This window comes from Protopterus annectens, chromosome 2.part0 (assembly GCF_019279795.1).
Source record: "Protopterus annectens isolate FY-2018-M chromosome 2.part0, PAN1.0, whole genome shotgun sequence".
Lineage (NCBI taxonomy): Eukaryota > Metazoa > Chordata > Ceratodontiformes > Protopteridae > Protopterus > Protopterus annectens.
In genome coordinates, this window is record NC_056728.1 from 1272731186 (window position 1) to 1272749052 (window position 17867).

Sequence of the window (17867 nt, forward strand, 5' to 3'; positions counted from 1 at the left end):
TCAAGTCTACCAAAGCCAAATTTGAGGAAAAAATAACTTCCCAGACCTAGGACAACCATAAGGCTTTCTTAAGCTATGTCCACAATCTCAAAGGCAGTACATAAAAATGTGCAGACCTATTTGTAAATGGAGCATCCTACACTGAGCCAGAAGATATAGCAAATCTAATCACCAACAAATTCAGCTCTCCATTTCCCCTGCCTCTCCCCACCCCAGCCAAACCTCAGAAATACCATCGAACATACCCCCCAATAATCAGTAAGGATCGGGTCCTTTGTTGCAGTCTCTAGGACAAGAAATATCACATTGATGGACCCTGATAATATCCCAGGGTACCTCCTAAATAGCATGAAACATGACCTATCAGGACCACTACAGTCACTCTTTAACCATAGCCTTCAAATAGGCTTCACACTACATGAATAGAGAACTGCATTGAACCAAGGTAACTTTATACTCATAGGTCTGAGTAGTTTCATATGCAAAGCCATGGAAAACATTATCATGGAAATGATTAACAATGACACAGGAAATCTTCAGACACTGGATCCAATCCAGTTTGGGTTAATCAAGGGCAGATCATGTCTACTCAACCTAGTAGACTTCTTCAAGAAGGCCACCAAAACAATAAATGAGGGCAAATTGGTGCATACAGCCTAACTTGACCTATCCAAGGCATTTGATGCAATACCCCACTCTGGCAATGTAGACAAACTCATGGAATTAAGTGTAAACTCCCATGTCATTCAGAGAATAGCGAGGTGGTTCTCAGATAGGACCCAAGAAGTTAGGATAGTGGAGGCCACTTCCACAAACAGCCTGGTTACTAGTGGAGTCCCTCAGAGCTCAATGATGGATCCTTTCCTTTTTGGTATTTACTTCAGTGAAGTCAAGGCCATCAATAATGGTCTCTGACTGACCAAGTCTGATGGTGATTGCAAACTAGGTGCAGTCATAGGATCCCCAAGATGCTAATATCTTACAAGAAGGACTGACTCGGTCAAGTAAGTGGTGACAGAGCCACTGTCAAAGAATCAGTGCCAAGAAATGCATACCATTAGCCCTTGAGAAGTTGGCTACCCCTAGAAACTACCTCATTGATTAAAACCCCCTAAGAGTAGACTCGGTAATTAGAGATTTGGGGAAGCATGTAGACAGTAACTTGACATTTGACCATCATGTGGCTGTGGTAGTTATGAAATCATTCTATGCTGGACAACTTATAAACAAGGGTACGGTATCTAGGTCCAAGAAGTCATTGGCCCATTGTATTTGGCTGTCATCAGAGCAATCATTGAGTACAGTTCCCTTTTGGTATGTACCAGACTAGGCACGTGCAACAGCTGGAATGTCCAAAGATGTTTATCAAAAAAAGGATACAGGACATAAACAACATGCTCTACGCAGATCATCTCAAAGCACTAACCCTGTACTCGGTCTCCTAGTGACTGTTGAGGGGCAGTCTATGCCTAGCATACAAGGCATTATTGGATTCCACTCTGATAGACTTCCTACATATCTGCAAAATAAATGTCTTATGACTTAAACCTTACTTGTGACATAAGTAGGACATGTTGGACGGAAAGGTATATGTCTCATAGAAGAACTCTTCTCTGGAACAGACTTCCCATCCATGTGAAGCAGAGTTCTTCCTTAATCCAATTCAAGTATAACTTGGAGCAGTGGATTGGGAATCAGAAATTCACCTGGCAGTTATGTTGCTAATGGACAGAGGCACCCTGTAAATGCTTGACCACCCCAAGCTCTAGATTGCATGTATACCTTAGAATAATCTTAACATTCCTAAACTTGTCAGATACATTTGGTATGCATGGCTAGGCTTAAAAATGTTGCTATGGTCACTAGCCTAGTATATACCTGCGAACCTATTTACACTGTTGCTCTGATTATCTCCATGTCTGGCTTCAGTCACAGTGATGTTAAAATATAACCCATATGGTTTAGATTTGTCATTTATTTATTTATATAACACCGTTACTGAATTATTACTTAAGACATAGGCAAAATTACACTTATATAAAAGAAAACAAACCATATTAACATGTTCCTAGTTACAAACATTATACATCATATTCACTTTTGTATAAATCTCATCAATCAGTCTAACATTATATAAATTGCTCATTTCTTGCCTTCCCATAAATCTCACTCATTATCCTCCAAACCATTATTCTGCATGTATTTTTCTACCAGTTTCCATTTTTCTATGTAATTTGCTCCCACCCTTTTCTAAGGATCCCACTTTCAGTTCATCTGCCTCAGTTACAATATTTTGTACTTCAAATACTGTTTGTTAATAATTTGATTTCCATTTTCTAGTAACTGATTTTTTTTTGGCAGCCACCAGAATTAAACTCAGCAAGGCCTTACTAGGTCTAGGCAATTCAGATTTTGTACCCCAACTCAGAAATATTATTTCCTTAGTTACACCAACTTGCTTAGCCACTATTTCTGACAGACTACACTGTAGGGAATTTTTGAAGTCTGTCAACTCATTATACTCCCAAAATATATGTTCCCAGTTAACCACTTGTTTCTTCATTACATCTCCAACACTTGCCATCTACATGAACAAAAATTCTTCGCAGTCTACTTAGAATATAAAAATATCTATGCAAACACTTCCAAGCAACAATCCTAAACTTTCTGCTCTGTGATACATACTTGGGAGCCATTCATGTACCCTGCTGTTGTTTTGTTGTAAATTACTTATCTAGTCTCTGTGCACAATTTTTTCTTAACTTTCTGATGGATTCCTATAGTTATCGTGCAATATTTTATATGCCCTACTAATTATCCATTTTTAACAGCAGCTTCTGTTCTAGATTAATCTAAAAACCCTAACAGAGCAGGTCTTTTATTTAGGAATCCCCTATCCCTTTCTATTTGCCTGTACTCTGATATCAATCCTTGATAGGGAAAGACAGTGTCTATCCTGCAGTCCAAATGCCTTCTTAACCTCTTCCCATTATATTACATTTCCCTCTCTAGTTATTTTCTCCCAATACCTTGGTTCATTTGCTAGTTTTCTTCAATAAATTCCAGACCCCTCTTGCCTAGTCTATGTACCCCCTAATTGCAGTAATCCCTATCAGAAACATTTCCTTTTTCCATGTTCATGGTGGCTTAGTTTTTAGACTACTTTCTGCCAGTTTATGTATGTAATATTCTTTATGGCTGTTGCTATTCTCTTTAAGGATCTGTATTAAAAATCCCACTCTCCCCTTATTTCTTGAATTCTCCCATTTCATCATCATCCCTTTCCACTTTGATTTGTGGCTTTCATTTTGTGTTATGTATGTAAGCCTTAACTGTATAGCTGTAAAATAGCCCTTCAAATCAAGCAATCTTAAACCACCTTATTCTTTTTGAAGGATCATCTTATCTCACTTGATGCTTGCCCTCTTCCCTCCCCAGATACATTCCTTCAACTCATTATTAGTCCACATCTTCTCCTCTGTCTCATAAAAAGTTGCTTGGCCTGCATGTAAAACTAAAGGGACTAAAGACATTTTCACTGCTTGTATCTTGCTGTACTTGTCCATAAATAAGAGCATCTAGTTTCTCAGGTTTTCTATTATCTCTTTATTTATATGTAACAGCTGTTTAAATATCTATTTCCAGCTTTTGTATTATATGCACCCACTAATATTTGGCAGGCAGATCTTTTATACCGTTTTCTTGTCATCTTCATTTGATCCTATGTTACATTTTACCATACTTTTTTTCTTTTAATGAAAGTCCTCAAGCAATAAAAACACATCCCAGAACACCCCATAACCTATGTACTTAAAACAAATGCACAAAACTATGTACTACTTCAAATAATAAAATGTACCTATCCTGATAGAAACTATTGTCTTAAATTGACAGCTGCACTCATAGGCATTACCTAACCTAAAATTAAGGTTATCCATGCAAGAGGCATGCTACAGCCTGTTCTCATACTTACACTAATTGGTGTCTGTTCTTGTTATATCTTTATCCCCCTCCCAGATGTGAAAAAAAATGAGTTCTCTGGCTTTTGTTGCCTGCCCTTTACTCAGCTTGCACCCATGGAAATATAAGAACAAAATGTACAGCTGCTGTCATCTGCAATCTTCTCATACTGAACAGTCATTTGCTAATGGAATTCTTTCATTACATTCAGTGTTTTCTGATTTCCTTGCTTACACACAAAGTGTTCTTCCAAACATTAATGTTATGAAGTGGGGTATATACTTTTCAGTACCCCACAAGTTTGCAAAAGTCAACAAAAGTCCAATTTTTCACTTTTCATGTACAGCCATATTTCACAGATGTAATTGATGCTTTATAATCTCACATTTATTCACTAATTTCCATGTTGCTGATCTTCTTCCTGTTCACCTCCGTCTCCCAACTCTAGACTCCAGTTAAAGTCCAAGGTACTTCTGATTCTTCTAGTCATCTCATGTGCTTTTTTCATCTCTCAAGCATTTTTCTTTGAAACATTGGAAAAGGTTTAAATGGTGAAGTCTCTTGCTTTATTATCAAAAGAATGAGAAAAAGTGTCCCCTTCTGTTTGATGGCTCACTTTTGTTGGACACATTTTTGTATTTCCTCCTTAACCTGTTCTGAATCAAAAAAATGACTTTGTTCCTTCAGGAAAAAATATTCTGAAGACAGCTAGATACAGCAGCTTGAATCTCACACCTGCATCTTGACATTCCTCGATTGCTGGAATAAGTTTTCTTCTTTTTTGCTTGATGTACAGTGAATAATCATTTTCCACAAATGCTCTACTGTCTCCATTTTTTATACTTTACCCTTCTTCCTAAGATTTATAAAAATCAACTCTTTCTTTTTATGATTTCATCTTTACTAATACAGGCCTTGGCTGCTTTTTCATGGCCAGGTTTGGAGCATATGCATGGTGTGACTTTTCAATTAACAGTTTCTGCTATGGAACATCAGTCCAGCTGCTTATTTGTACATTCATAAAATTAACACAGCTTTTTACTTCCAGTTTCACTGGCACAGCAGAAAATCTCAAGTTTTCCCTACGTGTTCTGTCCTCTAACTCTACCATTTTTGAAATAGCTCTTCTTGAGCAGTCTCATACTCAGACATTCTTTTCTTCATTTCAACCTCTGATTTTTGTAGCTTTGTCAGTTCATCTGAATAGCTGTGTAAAGTTTCTCTTTGTTATTTGAGTTGATATACTCAATCAATGTTTTGTTTATTTTAATCAGCTCTGAGCACATTTGATGTATTATCCTCTAAATTTCTGGAAGACACTTCTAGCAACAAAGCTGGAGTTTGAATTGCTTTTTGTTGAACAGCTACAGGATTTCTCCTAGTTATGTTTCTTCTTCACCTTTTCTATCTAACTTTCTTTCAAACTCTCAATGTTTCATCTTTGCTGGCATTCAGGCAGTGAACTTACTTGCCAGTAACTGAATTTACTAGAAGTGGCAGTTACTGGCCCTTATCTCTCAGGTTTCTATTTCACAGTTGGAGAGCTGAAATTAAGCTGTTGACTGGTGCAGCCATCTTGGTAGTCCCTATACTTATTTTTGATACTTTTTCTTATTTAATGTAATATTATACTGATTTAGTTTGTCTAGTAGCTAAATTTGTCTATAGTCATGTTCTTTTTTCTGATGCAACTCGAACAGATCAAGAGTGAGAAGTGCTTTGTCATTTTGGTTACAGGTTAACTTGGATGCTGGGTTAAAAATACAGGAACAAAACTTCTATGTACCTGAAGTGACCCGCGCCTTTAAGGTAAGTGCAATGCTCTTTATGAAAGCAATAAGACTTAGTGAGGTTGTGATCTGTAGCACTGTTACATTAAATGTTTAGAAAAGTGTTTTAAGGTGATATATTTATAACTGTGACCATGAAAGAGAGAGAGAAAGATGGAACATGATGCTTAATAGTTTAAATTAAAGATGCCTGAGACAAAAAGGTTAATTTTTGCTGGCTTGTTTTTGTTTTGCTGTACAGAGCATCAGTAGCAGATTGACTAACTATCTGGCTTGGAATACTTTATGCTTCACACTGTGCTTTGTATTTAAAGATTATTGTCATAAATGACAGCGCTATAAACTACAGATGTTACCTGCATTTATATGGCATCATACTTGACTGTTAAAATGTGACTACTATCCAATACAACCAGCTATGTATGCCAACATTTAAAATATGTATTTTTTTGAACTTTTTTATGTCAACATATCATGTGGCAAAAGCTTGTACTGCCATAAAGGAATATGTCTTACCTTCACTGAAAATATATTCTGTATGTTGGCAAATGGTCTAGTTGAATAGGCAAGACAACTTAGTAATATAAACAAAAATGTTATGAGGGTGGAGGCTAGATGGCCGACTAAGAGCAGTGAAGTTTGAGAGAGCTCCATAAACTAGTATAATAATATAGAAAAAGTTTATTATTTTCAAGTTGAAAACATCAAAAATCTATAGATAAACTACTAAACTACATAAATATCAATTTTGGTGGAGATATAGATATATTGAGTCACTGAATATGAATAACTTAAGGAATTCTCATCCAAATGCTGCTTTGAAAAAAGAACTGCAATTGATGACATCTACCTTACAGGAACTATCTTTGAAGATGGATGGCTTTAAAAATGGCTTAGAAAACCTCAAATTAAATTCTCAGATACAGACTGATAGTCTTAAGGAACTATTACAGCAACACCATACAAAAATAACAAATATAGAGACTTCTCTAAATGACATTGAAGGGGAAGAATTCAAAAGAATTTCTACTTAAACAGAATACATGGCTGCTTAACAAAATAGATGGCTTAGAAAGGATCTTTGGTCTGCTTGAAAACACTGAAGGAGAAGACATTATTTCATTCTTAACCTGGATTCCTGAATTTTTAGATTTGAAAGAGGGACTTTCATTTGGAATTGAAAGGGCACATAAAGCACCGAGGAAACCTGATTCTAACTCAACAAATACTCCACTGAGATCCATAGTTATAACATTTCTTTCATTTTTAGACAAGGAACTAATATTAAAATCTGCTTGGAGAAAATCACCCTTAAAATACAATCAAAGCCTGATGAGGTTTGATAATGATTATTCTTCCAGAATACTAGAACAAAGGAAAAAAGTCTGGCCAATAATAAAACTGTTGAAATAAAGCAACATTAAAGCACAGCTGGCCTATCCACCCAAGATAAAAATACTTTTTGCCAGTGAGATGAGAACCTTTAATGACTTAGAAGAAGCTACTATATTCATCCAAAACAACACCATAGTGTCTATCCCAGATGAAATTGAATGGATGGCCCCTACTCTTAAAAGAATAAAAGAAACAAATCCTTGGACTGATGCTAGAAAGAAGAAACAAAAAAACTGATTCCAAGATAGCTGTCCCAAAAAAATAACTCTTACAACTACATCTCTCAAAGTATCACCTGATATGGTACATCACTTGTCATCTGTTTTTATTAAAAAAAGGAGGGATTCTTAAACAACTGAGAAACAGTAATGATTTATTCAGACTGTTCAAAGAGTCCAATAATTCTTCAGAAACAAAGGTAGGTCAAGATGGGTTACTGTTTACATTATATATAAGCCAAACAAAGCAACATATAATACAAACAGAAGTTTCTATTCCCCTACTTGAACTCAGTGAATACTTACCTTGTTCATTTTTCATTGATGTTACTTATAATAATTTAAGTAATTAATTAACTAATTCAACAAGGTATCATTCATCAGAGTTCAGACTCAAATGTAATAAATTAACATCATATACAATAACAGTAACAGTAGAGTGTTTTGAAAAAAAAATGCTGTTGTGGAGACTAATGCCTTCGTCAGTTAAAGTATGATTTAGAAATGTCATGTATATCCTCGTTAAATAATAGTAGCAAGCTGTTAGTACAAATGTCATCATTCTGTCTAAATATAGTTAATGTCAGTTATGGCAGGTATCACAGCTACAAGTGCTGTTTGATCAATCCTGATATGCTGTGCATGGATGCATTATTGCAGCTGTGTCTGGCAGCTAGTACAAATGTCATTATTATTCTGTCTAAACACAATTAATATCAATTATATCAGGTATCATAGCTTTGAGTGCTATTTGATTAAGCCTGACATTGTGCATGTGGATGCAGCTGTGTCTGGCAGCTGGTATATGTTGCCATTTTCATCTCTGGGAAGCTGTGGGTTGCGTCTTGTGATCGAGGTTTACTGATGCGTCTGTATTAGGAAGAGACATTTGGTGTTTTAGCCTGGATCCAGGGGAAGGGCATGGATAGAACTGTGTTTTGGGATATTTTGGCAGAGAATTGTTTGTTTGTATGTCTGCTGAGTGAGTGGTGGGAGGGCTGGAGGAGTGTGTTGTCTCTTGTTGTGGTGGCTTGTTGTGAGTTTTTTTTTTTTTAATCTGTTTCCTTTCTGTTCTTTTCCTGGCTGCTGCCTCGCTGAAAGGGAGGGAAGTTAGGCTTGAAGTTGCAGTGAAGTGAAGCTTTGCTTCAGGTGCATCGCGAGCCTCTGGTATGCAGTACACAGACACACTAACAGAAACAGATGCTCCCAGGTTGCTATGGTAATGGGGACAGAGTGATGATAATGTTTAATGGCTCTGAGATGATTCTCAGCAATGACGTTTTTGGTTTCAAAAAATATATATATAATAAAAGGGCAATTTTATATTTAAAATGTATTTTGGTCCAAACACATTAAGGACTTACATAAGAGTGGAAGTCTGAGTTATTGTGAAAGACTAAGAGCGCTTGGTCTTGTGCAGTACCCTTTGCAGTGGTCTGGGAGGTGAGCTTGCTTGGACATGTTGGGCATATGGGGATAGCTGATTCTAGGGGTGTTTGGGGTTGCCGGAAAGTGCTAGAGAGTCATCAGATTTCCTTTGTGGAAATATCTGTGGGAATGGATAGTGTGTTGAGTGGTTCACTGCATGGAACAGGCTGGTAAAATTGAACAGGACAAATATTGGTTTGAATATTTTAAGAACAGCCTGAAAACACACCACATGAACTAGTGAATGGTATTCTGGCAAAACTGGATGGGCATTGTTGCCCATACTTGAAGAACTGATATGTGTGTATGTAAGGCTGGAAATATACTTATAACAAATAAGAAACTAGATAGAAGGGTCTCATAATTTTAAGTCAATGGACTGTATAAACATGCTTGGAAGAAGCTAATAATAAGAATAAACATTACAGCTTGTGGTCTCGCAAATAACTAAGCAACAGTCAAAAGAAAAAAAAACACAATAGTTATGTAATATATGATTTTAGTAAATTTAAACATAAAATATATAATCGTCATATAAGATGAAGCAGTCTGCTAAATTTAGATATTAAAGACAGGATTTAATAACATGGGCTTGTGTATAATAACACTACTGTCTTAACATGTCATAAATGACATGCACTACATTGAACGTGAAAGGGAAGCATGATGATTTTCTTATATAAGTAAATATGCATAACAAGCCATGTAATTGCTTTAACTTGAATTGTAGTATTTGTAACCCATCTTGACCATATATAATACTTAAGTTACCAAGGTAACTAATGTTTTATACATGACATCAAACTGACAAAGTTGTTCAAGAAAAACAACAGAAGCCTGAAGTAGGAATGTCACAGAATGTAACAATCACATTCTGTACAAATAGTAATAAATTGAAAATAATCACTCAGTTTAACCATTGCTGATTATACAAAATTGAATGTTGCCATTTAAATCTAAAAACTTTCAGTATATGCCATAAAATAGCAATTTATGAATATGGAAAGGGAGCTTGTAATCATTAATCACAATAAGTTAATTTGTTGTTTTTAACCTATAATTTCACTTATTTTATAATAAGAAATGACAGATATGAAAATAGTTATGTGTCGGAAATGGGGGGAAGAGGGTTGCACTGATAATGAAAATGTATTAACTTTCATCAATGTTTACATAAAAAAAATTGATGCTTTAATAAGTTAGCAACAAATAAAGTGATTACTTAAATGCTGGCAAACAATGAAATGTAACTTCTGATATATCTAGTAAAATACATTGCATTATAAACATTAGGTATAAATATTACCATCTATTTATATTAAGTAATATGTTTTGAAAGACTTCATCAGTAAGGGTGAATATGTTAAATAATTGTGTGCTATAATCTTTTACTGAGGTTTTATATATGATACATCCTATTTTACTATGATTGAATTACTTGTCATCTATCTTTCATGTAAATATTAATTGCTTATAAAATAAGTAGACATTTATATTGTATTAGAATTCTGTCTGATCTACAATAGTACTATATCTGTTCAAAATAATATAAATATTGCTTATTCCTATTACAAATATTCTCCATATGATAATTCAATTTATGGAGCTCAGATGTTCTGGATTGTCAAGGTATGAGTGATAATCTGATGGACTTAGGTTTATCCATCAGATTAGGAATTATTTCCATTCCATGGTTAGTGTGGATCTTAGTTTAGTTAACATTTATTAGTTTAAATTTGTTATTTCACAAAAAAACATTTTTAGTATGCCTGACCAAAACATTACTTTATTGGTAAACACTCAAAGTATAAAACTGATAATTTCCTTTAAAAGCTCAAACATATAATTTATAGTTATCAGAGGAAAATGTTTAATAGTCACAATAAAACAAAAAATACATAGTCTAAATAACCTAAGATGGATTTAACTTTATTATCTTTAAATACCAATGGCTTAAACAATCCTAGCAAGAGATCAAATCTACTGAAATATTTAAAACTGAACAAAGCACAAATTGTCTTTCTTCAAGAAACTAATTTCAAAACAAATGACAATTACAAATGGAATCCTAAGGAATATATGATATTGGCACAATCTACTTATAAGACAAAAATAAAAGGGCTAACAATTGTATGGAAAACAAATGTGAGTAACCCATAAATCATTTATAAGTATGAAGATAAATAAAGCCTTATGGCATTAGTAATAGTTAAATATAATAACAGAATATGGACCCTAGCCAATCTATATTGGTTCCCAGGCATTGGATCATGAACTGTGAAAAAAAAACACTTGGATTTAATTTCCAGTAATTATAAAGGCTACTTAATATTAGGAGGAGATTTTAACTGTATATTTGATATTTCTGAAACTACAAATAAAAGACCACTGTGTACATCTGCTGTATCAAAAGCTTTAAATGAGTGGGTAGAATCATATCATCTTGTAGACACTTTCAGATTTAAAGAAGATAAATCTTTGTTGTTTTCCCATCAAGATCACAGATTTGATATCCAAACTAGAATAGATAAAATATTTTCTGCCCATGACTTACCTCTAAAATCATTACTTTCTCAATCACTCCCTGCCCCTTTTCAGACCACAGTTCATTGATACTAAAACTTTAAATGGGTCTGAAGCATTAATCTTTAACTCCAGAATTCCAGCATATATAACTAAAATTAAAGAGTTCAAGCCCTGGTTATTATCTGAATTACAGTTCTTCTTAGATATTAATTACACTACAGAGATAAACAAAATAATGATATGGGACTCATTAAAAGCTGACATGTGGTAAAACCCTAACTTGGTAAAAAAAAAATCAGAGAATGGAATTCTGAATTATTAGATCTACAATCCAAACTTTTGTCAGTAAAAGCTGAAAAAAATCAAAATCATGTGGAGATGAAAAAGAAAGTAGACGTATTAAACAATAAATACAACAAAATTTTAACACATAAAACTAGTTTAGCTTTCGAAAAACTAAAAATTAATACCTTGGCCACTTCTCCCAAATAGCTACATAATTTAGCCACAAGAATCAAAATATAATCAAAAGCTAATAACATTAAAAGTATCTTCCATGAAAAGAAATGGAAAAATGTCTCAGATATAGGTGACATTCTTGATGCCTACAGAAATCACTATATGGAACATTTCCAAAAAGAAAATATACATATCGATCAATTAAATCTAGATGAAAAATGTTCTAATATTAAAAAAAACAGAAAAATTAAAACTAGATCTGCAAGCACCCATATCCTACAAATAAATTACAGATACAATAAAATAGGGTAAAAATAATAAATCTCCAGGTATAGATGGCATAATTATGGAAATATATAAACTTTTTCCTTCAAAGATACTATCCCTCTTCCATAATCTATATTAGAAATTCAGTCACAAGCTTTAATACCACCATTTTGGAGATATTCCTTAATCACACCAATCCTAAAGGAAAATAAATCCCCAAACCTCTGTACCTCATATAGACCTATATCATTATTAAATAATGACTATGAGATATTTATGACAATATTAACTAACAGAATGGAAATACCAATATCCAAAACAATAAATAATGATCAAACTGGATTTATATATCATAGACACACACATGACAATATTAAAATCTCTTGTAGATTACGTTAATAAAGAAAGTAAGAAACACTCATAGTTGGCTTAGATATAGAGAATGCCTTTGATTCCCTAAATTGGGGCTATTTATTCAAAATTCTGGTGTTATTTGAATTTCCTCCTTCCTTTGTTCATCTACTAAAGAATATATATACAAATAATTTAGCATATGTTAAGCTAGGTCCTTTCACCTCTGAATTTATATATATAACAAAGGGTACTAAACAAGAATGTTCCATGTCACCAATTCTATTTGCTTTGGCTATTGAAATATTGGCAGATTCAAAATGTAACAATACAAAAATCAAAGGAGAAGATGTTTATGAACAATACAATTCTAAAGTTATGCTCTTTGCTGATGACATATTAACATTATCCATTACAAAAGAGACATTAGAAGAATTAGATATATTAATTGACACAGTTTACAGGACTTCAGGACTCCATTTCAATAAATCAAAATCAAAATTTTTATTTTTAAATAAAAAAAAAGAATTGCAGATGAAGGGGAATCACATCATAGGGAAACAAGAATCTACTTTAAAATATCTAGGAATTGAGTTATGCAAGGACAATAATGAATTAATCTAAAAAAACTACAATAATGTCATCAAGACAATTAAAATCTCTGTGGAAAAGTAGAACAAAATAATATTAACATTTGAAGATAGAATTCAGTTAATAAAAATGGTTTTACCACCCAATATTCTATATATAGCTTTGGATGTACAATTGTTACCAGAAAGGAATATACTCAAATAAATAAACTCATGCCTAATACATTTTTTTATGGTTTCCCAAAAGAAACAGAATAGCTTTAATACATCATATCAGTCAATGGAAACAGGGAGGATTTTGAACGTTCCTGATATAGAAACATATATAAAAGCATCAATATCTAAAACAATCTCAGATTGGAGAAGTCCAAATTATTCTGCAAATTGTAAAGAATTACTAACTGTAATATCAATAAATGAATTTGATTTACAAAAAAATTCAAATAGATAAAAACAATTTGCCATGGCACATATGTATTAGTATGCAATATGACATAACTGATCCCACTAAAACTCATATGACTCATTTAGGAAAATTATTAATGCAAATATAGATTTAAAAATATGGTTTGATCTTTTAACACTATTCATATTTACAAAGAGCTATCCTCATACAATATACAGAGAAATAATTAATTCCTGGGAACAGAAAAGATTTGTTTGTTGATTTCAATGTATCAAACAACTAAAAGTTCTTTATATGCAAACAATAGAAACAACATACAAAATTCCACAACTAGATTGGCTAACTGTGCAAAGCATTCTGAAATATTCACAAGATTTATGCAGAATAATTAGTAATTCTTCATTTAAAGAAATACCTAAGCTTATGAAATGCCTGTATGAAATCATATATAATGATTATGACATGGGAAATATTATTTCAAAATTTTACAAGATATTGATAAATTATAAAGCAACACCCAAGTCCTCATATTGGAATTATATAACAAATGGACACTCATTACAGCTAACTAAAGAAATTAAATCAAATATTTTATTATCAATAAAACATAAATCCTTTACACAATACTGGAAAGTTTTTAATTGGAAATGCTTGCACAGAGCATTCTTAACTTCAGATAGAATTACTAAAATTAATTCTTCCACAAAGGGAATATGTTGGAGGTGTGAGCAAATACATTATGCAGATTGGAATCACATTTTTGACTCTGTTAAAATTAAGCCATTTTGGAATGGTATTAAAAACTTTTTACAAGCTTTATTTAATGAATCATTTAACTTATCTAAATCTCTAGTATTATTAAATGTGCATGAAGGTCCTCATTTGAATGAGTCAAATATGCATCTAGTATGGACAATACTTGCAATCTCAAGGAAGTATATAACAAAAAGATGGAATACAGATACCAGCTTTGAAAGACTTCTACAGCCTACTGAAAAACACAGCTTTGTTGAAAATTAAAATTAAAGAATTAACGATTCATCCAAAGCCATTTATTAACAATCCATGGAAAAAAGTCTTATCATACATTGACATTTTACAATAACTGAACAGATACAATCTGATAACTGGATTGTTATACCTATAAAGTAATTGTATATATTGAGCTCTGTTATAGTGTCATGCTGATGTAAATAGTGTACATAGTTATTAAGATGTTATATACAAATACTATGGAATTTATTCAACTGTATTTGAAAAATAAAATATTTTTAAGGAAAACAAAAATGTCATCACGGTCTTTGCTTTGCCTGGTTTAAAAATAATTAATGTACCAAAAATGATACACAAATTGGTATTACTGAAGCCTAAACATGATGTGTTTGTAATCCATAACTGTGATTAATACTGGGATAAATCACTGGGCTAAATCACTTTAGAGGTACACCTTTAAATCATATGAAGAACTCCATACTAGAAGTTATTGAGCACCTGGAAACATCTAAAGTTGAATTAATATTAAGAAAATGTATTTTCTCAATTTTATAGAAAGACTATATGTACACCAAGGCCCATATGTTTAATAACTGGTTGAGACACTTATCATTGGTGTACAATACATTTTAGAATGTTTTCCAAAGATATTTTTCATCTAAATTCACATGGATCTTCATAAATTTCAAGAAAAAATTCAGACTATTCTATTATTTTTTAGGAAAGAAATGGAATACAATGTTAAGCTACAAATATAGGGATAACTGATAGGACTTTGAAATGTTGCTTTTGTAATTTTTAAAGTCTAGGTATTTAAGTTACTAGAATAATATCTAAATAAGCCTATAAAATACTTGCAGTGGTAGAATCCTGGAATACATCTTTTTACCACAAAAAAATTTGTCAAATATGAATGACTACGACACACCTCTAAAGGTAATGGGGTTACTTTATAGATACACAAAACAATACCCTCTGCTTCGATTAAACAGGTGGACAAACTAGAGTGTTAGTAATAATCAGATACAAATGGTATTATATTGTCATAGTTCCAACATGGAGGACTCAAAACAAAGGGAATATTTATTAAATTTGGAAACTTGCTTAGATAAAAGAAATACTGTGTTAATTGGGGATTTCAACTATCCTGCTATCTCCTGGTTAAGTCTAACAACAAAAACAAACTTTGAGAAAAAAATTGTTGATGCTATGTTGTCACATTGAATGACACAACTTGTTAAAGAAAAACTAGCAATAATAGTAATATGATAGACATAAGAACCACCAATATTCCTTATTAAATCTATACTCCAGACGTAGCTTATTCACAGGTACAAATATCATACATATTTTATTTATTTTATTTTACATTTGTTGACCGGGCTAGTCTGGCTGGATACATGTCCATTTTCAGCAGAGGCCCGAGGAGAAAAGCTCCACTATATACTAGAAGGTAACATAAAAATAGTACAACGGGATGCAAAATTATAAGCATGACAAGAAAATTAGTCCAATGTAGCATAGTAATGGTACTAAAGCAATTTGACAATAACTATAATTAGCAAAACTTAAATGAAACTATAATTAGCAAACTTAACAAAGCTATAGCTATAACAAAGAGTGATGATTTATGTTTGCAAATTCTTTGCTGTAGTAGGAATAGTACAGTCATAAAAGAGAGAAAGTAGTAAATTACATAAGAGTCTATAAGGTATTTACAGTATTCGCAGTATTCACAATTGTTATAATTGTTTTGTGCCAGGGCAATAGATTAAGAGGCAGATTTGCATAGCTGGGAGCAACCTATAAATCTGGGGGGGATAACAGGTTGCAGAGGTAAAGTAGTATCCAAGTGGATAGTAGATAGTTGCAGAAGAGGGGTAGTATTAGTGATAGGGACAAGCATAGAGGTAAATGGAGAGAAATGAGAAGATGGTTGGATGCTCAGGTCAGTCAGGGTTTGAGCAGGGGCATAGCCAGTGAGACTTAAAATAGTTCCTCAGTTGTTTCTTGAAAAGTTGAGAAGAGCCTAGAGAGATCAGTTCTATGGGAAGTTTATTCCAGTATGAGCCAATAATGTTTGTAAACAAGGAGTCACCAGCTTTGTTGTGTGTTTTGAGAGTGGCAACTAGTAGTTTGTTGGCTGAACAAAGGGAAGTAAGATACCTGTAAGGGACAACAAGGTTATTTAGTATGGGTGTATTAGAAGGGTAGTGGAGGATTTTATAGGTGATAATTAATTGATGTAGGAGAATAAGATTTTGGAGTTCGAGCCAGTCAAGCTTTTTGAGGTTAACACAATGATGGGTGTGAAATGGGGAACCTGTGGCAAACCTGGCAATGCTATGATAGGCCATGGCAAGTTTCTGAAGGTTAGATTTTGAAAGGTTTATAAAGGATGGGGAGGCATACAATAGTGTGGAGATAAGATGAGTTTGGGCTAGAGACACCCTTGTAGATGCTGTTAGAAAGGGCTTAAGTCTATAAAGAGCACCAATCTTTTTATTAACAGCTTTGTTACATCACATATCTTCATTTATACAATCATCATCAATCCAACATTATGTAAATTGATTAGTTCCCACCTTAACCTTAAGTCAACAGTATTCTACATGTATTGTCTCCACAATTTCTATTTTTTTGTGTGTGATTTGCTCCGGCATTTTCTAAAGATTCAACTTTCAGTTATTTTATCTCTCTTACAATATTCATTACTTCAAATACAGTTGGTTTAGACTTTGATTTTCATTTTCTAGTAATTGCTTTTTTGGCAGCCACCAGAATTAAACCTAACAAGGCCTTACCGTGTGTTGGCATTTCAAATATTGTATACTAGCTCAAAAAATATTTTCCTTAGTTACACCTATTTGTTCACCCAATATTTCTGACAGATTACTCCCTGGGGAGTTTTTTTAAAGTCTGCCAACTCATTATACTCCTAAAACATATGTTTCCAGTTACCTCTTTTTTCCATATCACACCTCTAACATTTACCATCTGCCTAAAGAGAAATTCTTTTGGGTTGGTTTGGAGTATAAAAATACCTATGCAAACACTTCCAAGCCAAAGCACTAAAGTGTCTAGATGTTTTGCATATCTGGGAGTCATACACATGTCCTCCCATTATTTTCTTGCAAATTGCTTATCCAATCTCTCTTCCCAATCTTTTCTAACCTCTTCTAATTGATTCTTGCTGTTATCGTGCAATATTGTATATGCCCTATAATTATCCTTTTTTAACAGCAGCTTCTGTTCTAGATTCAACTAAAAACTCTACCATAACAGATCTTTCACTTAGGATTCCCCTATCCCTTTTTCTTTGACTATACTTTAATATTAATCCCTGACAGTGAAGAGGGTCTCTAGCCAGCAGTCCAAATATCTTCTTGGCTTCTTCCCAGTCTGTCACCTTTCCCTCTCTTGTTATTCACTCTGAATACATTGTTTTTTTTGCCACTTTTCTCCAGCAAATTCCAGCCCCCTC

General features: G+C 33.3%; 1 protein-coding gene across 3 annotated transcripts in view; it reads left to right on the forward strand.

The window, feature by feature from the left end:
- LOC122793445 (probable E3 ubiquitin-protein ligase HERC4) overlaps positions 1 to 17867 on the forward strand; it is a 1684714-nt gene that overhangs the window by 372397 nt on the left and 1294450 nt on the right. For 2 of the 3 annotated variants that reach the window (XM_044061443.1, XM_044061444.1), the window contains exon 14: positions 5698 to 5769. The exons of the other annotated variant lie outside the window; for it this stretch is intronic. In XM_044061443.1, the coding sequence (XP_043917378.1) occupies positions 5698 to 5769 (72 nt within the window). The remainder of the gene's footprint in view (positions 1 to 5697; positions 5770 to 17867) is intronic. 3 annotated transcript variants of the gene reach the window in all.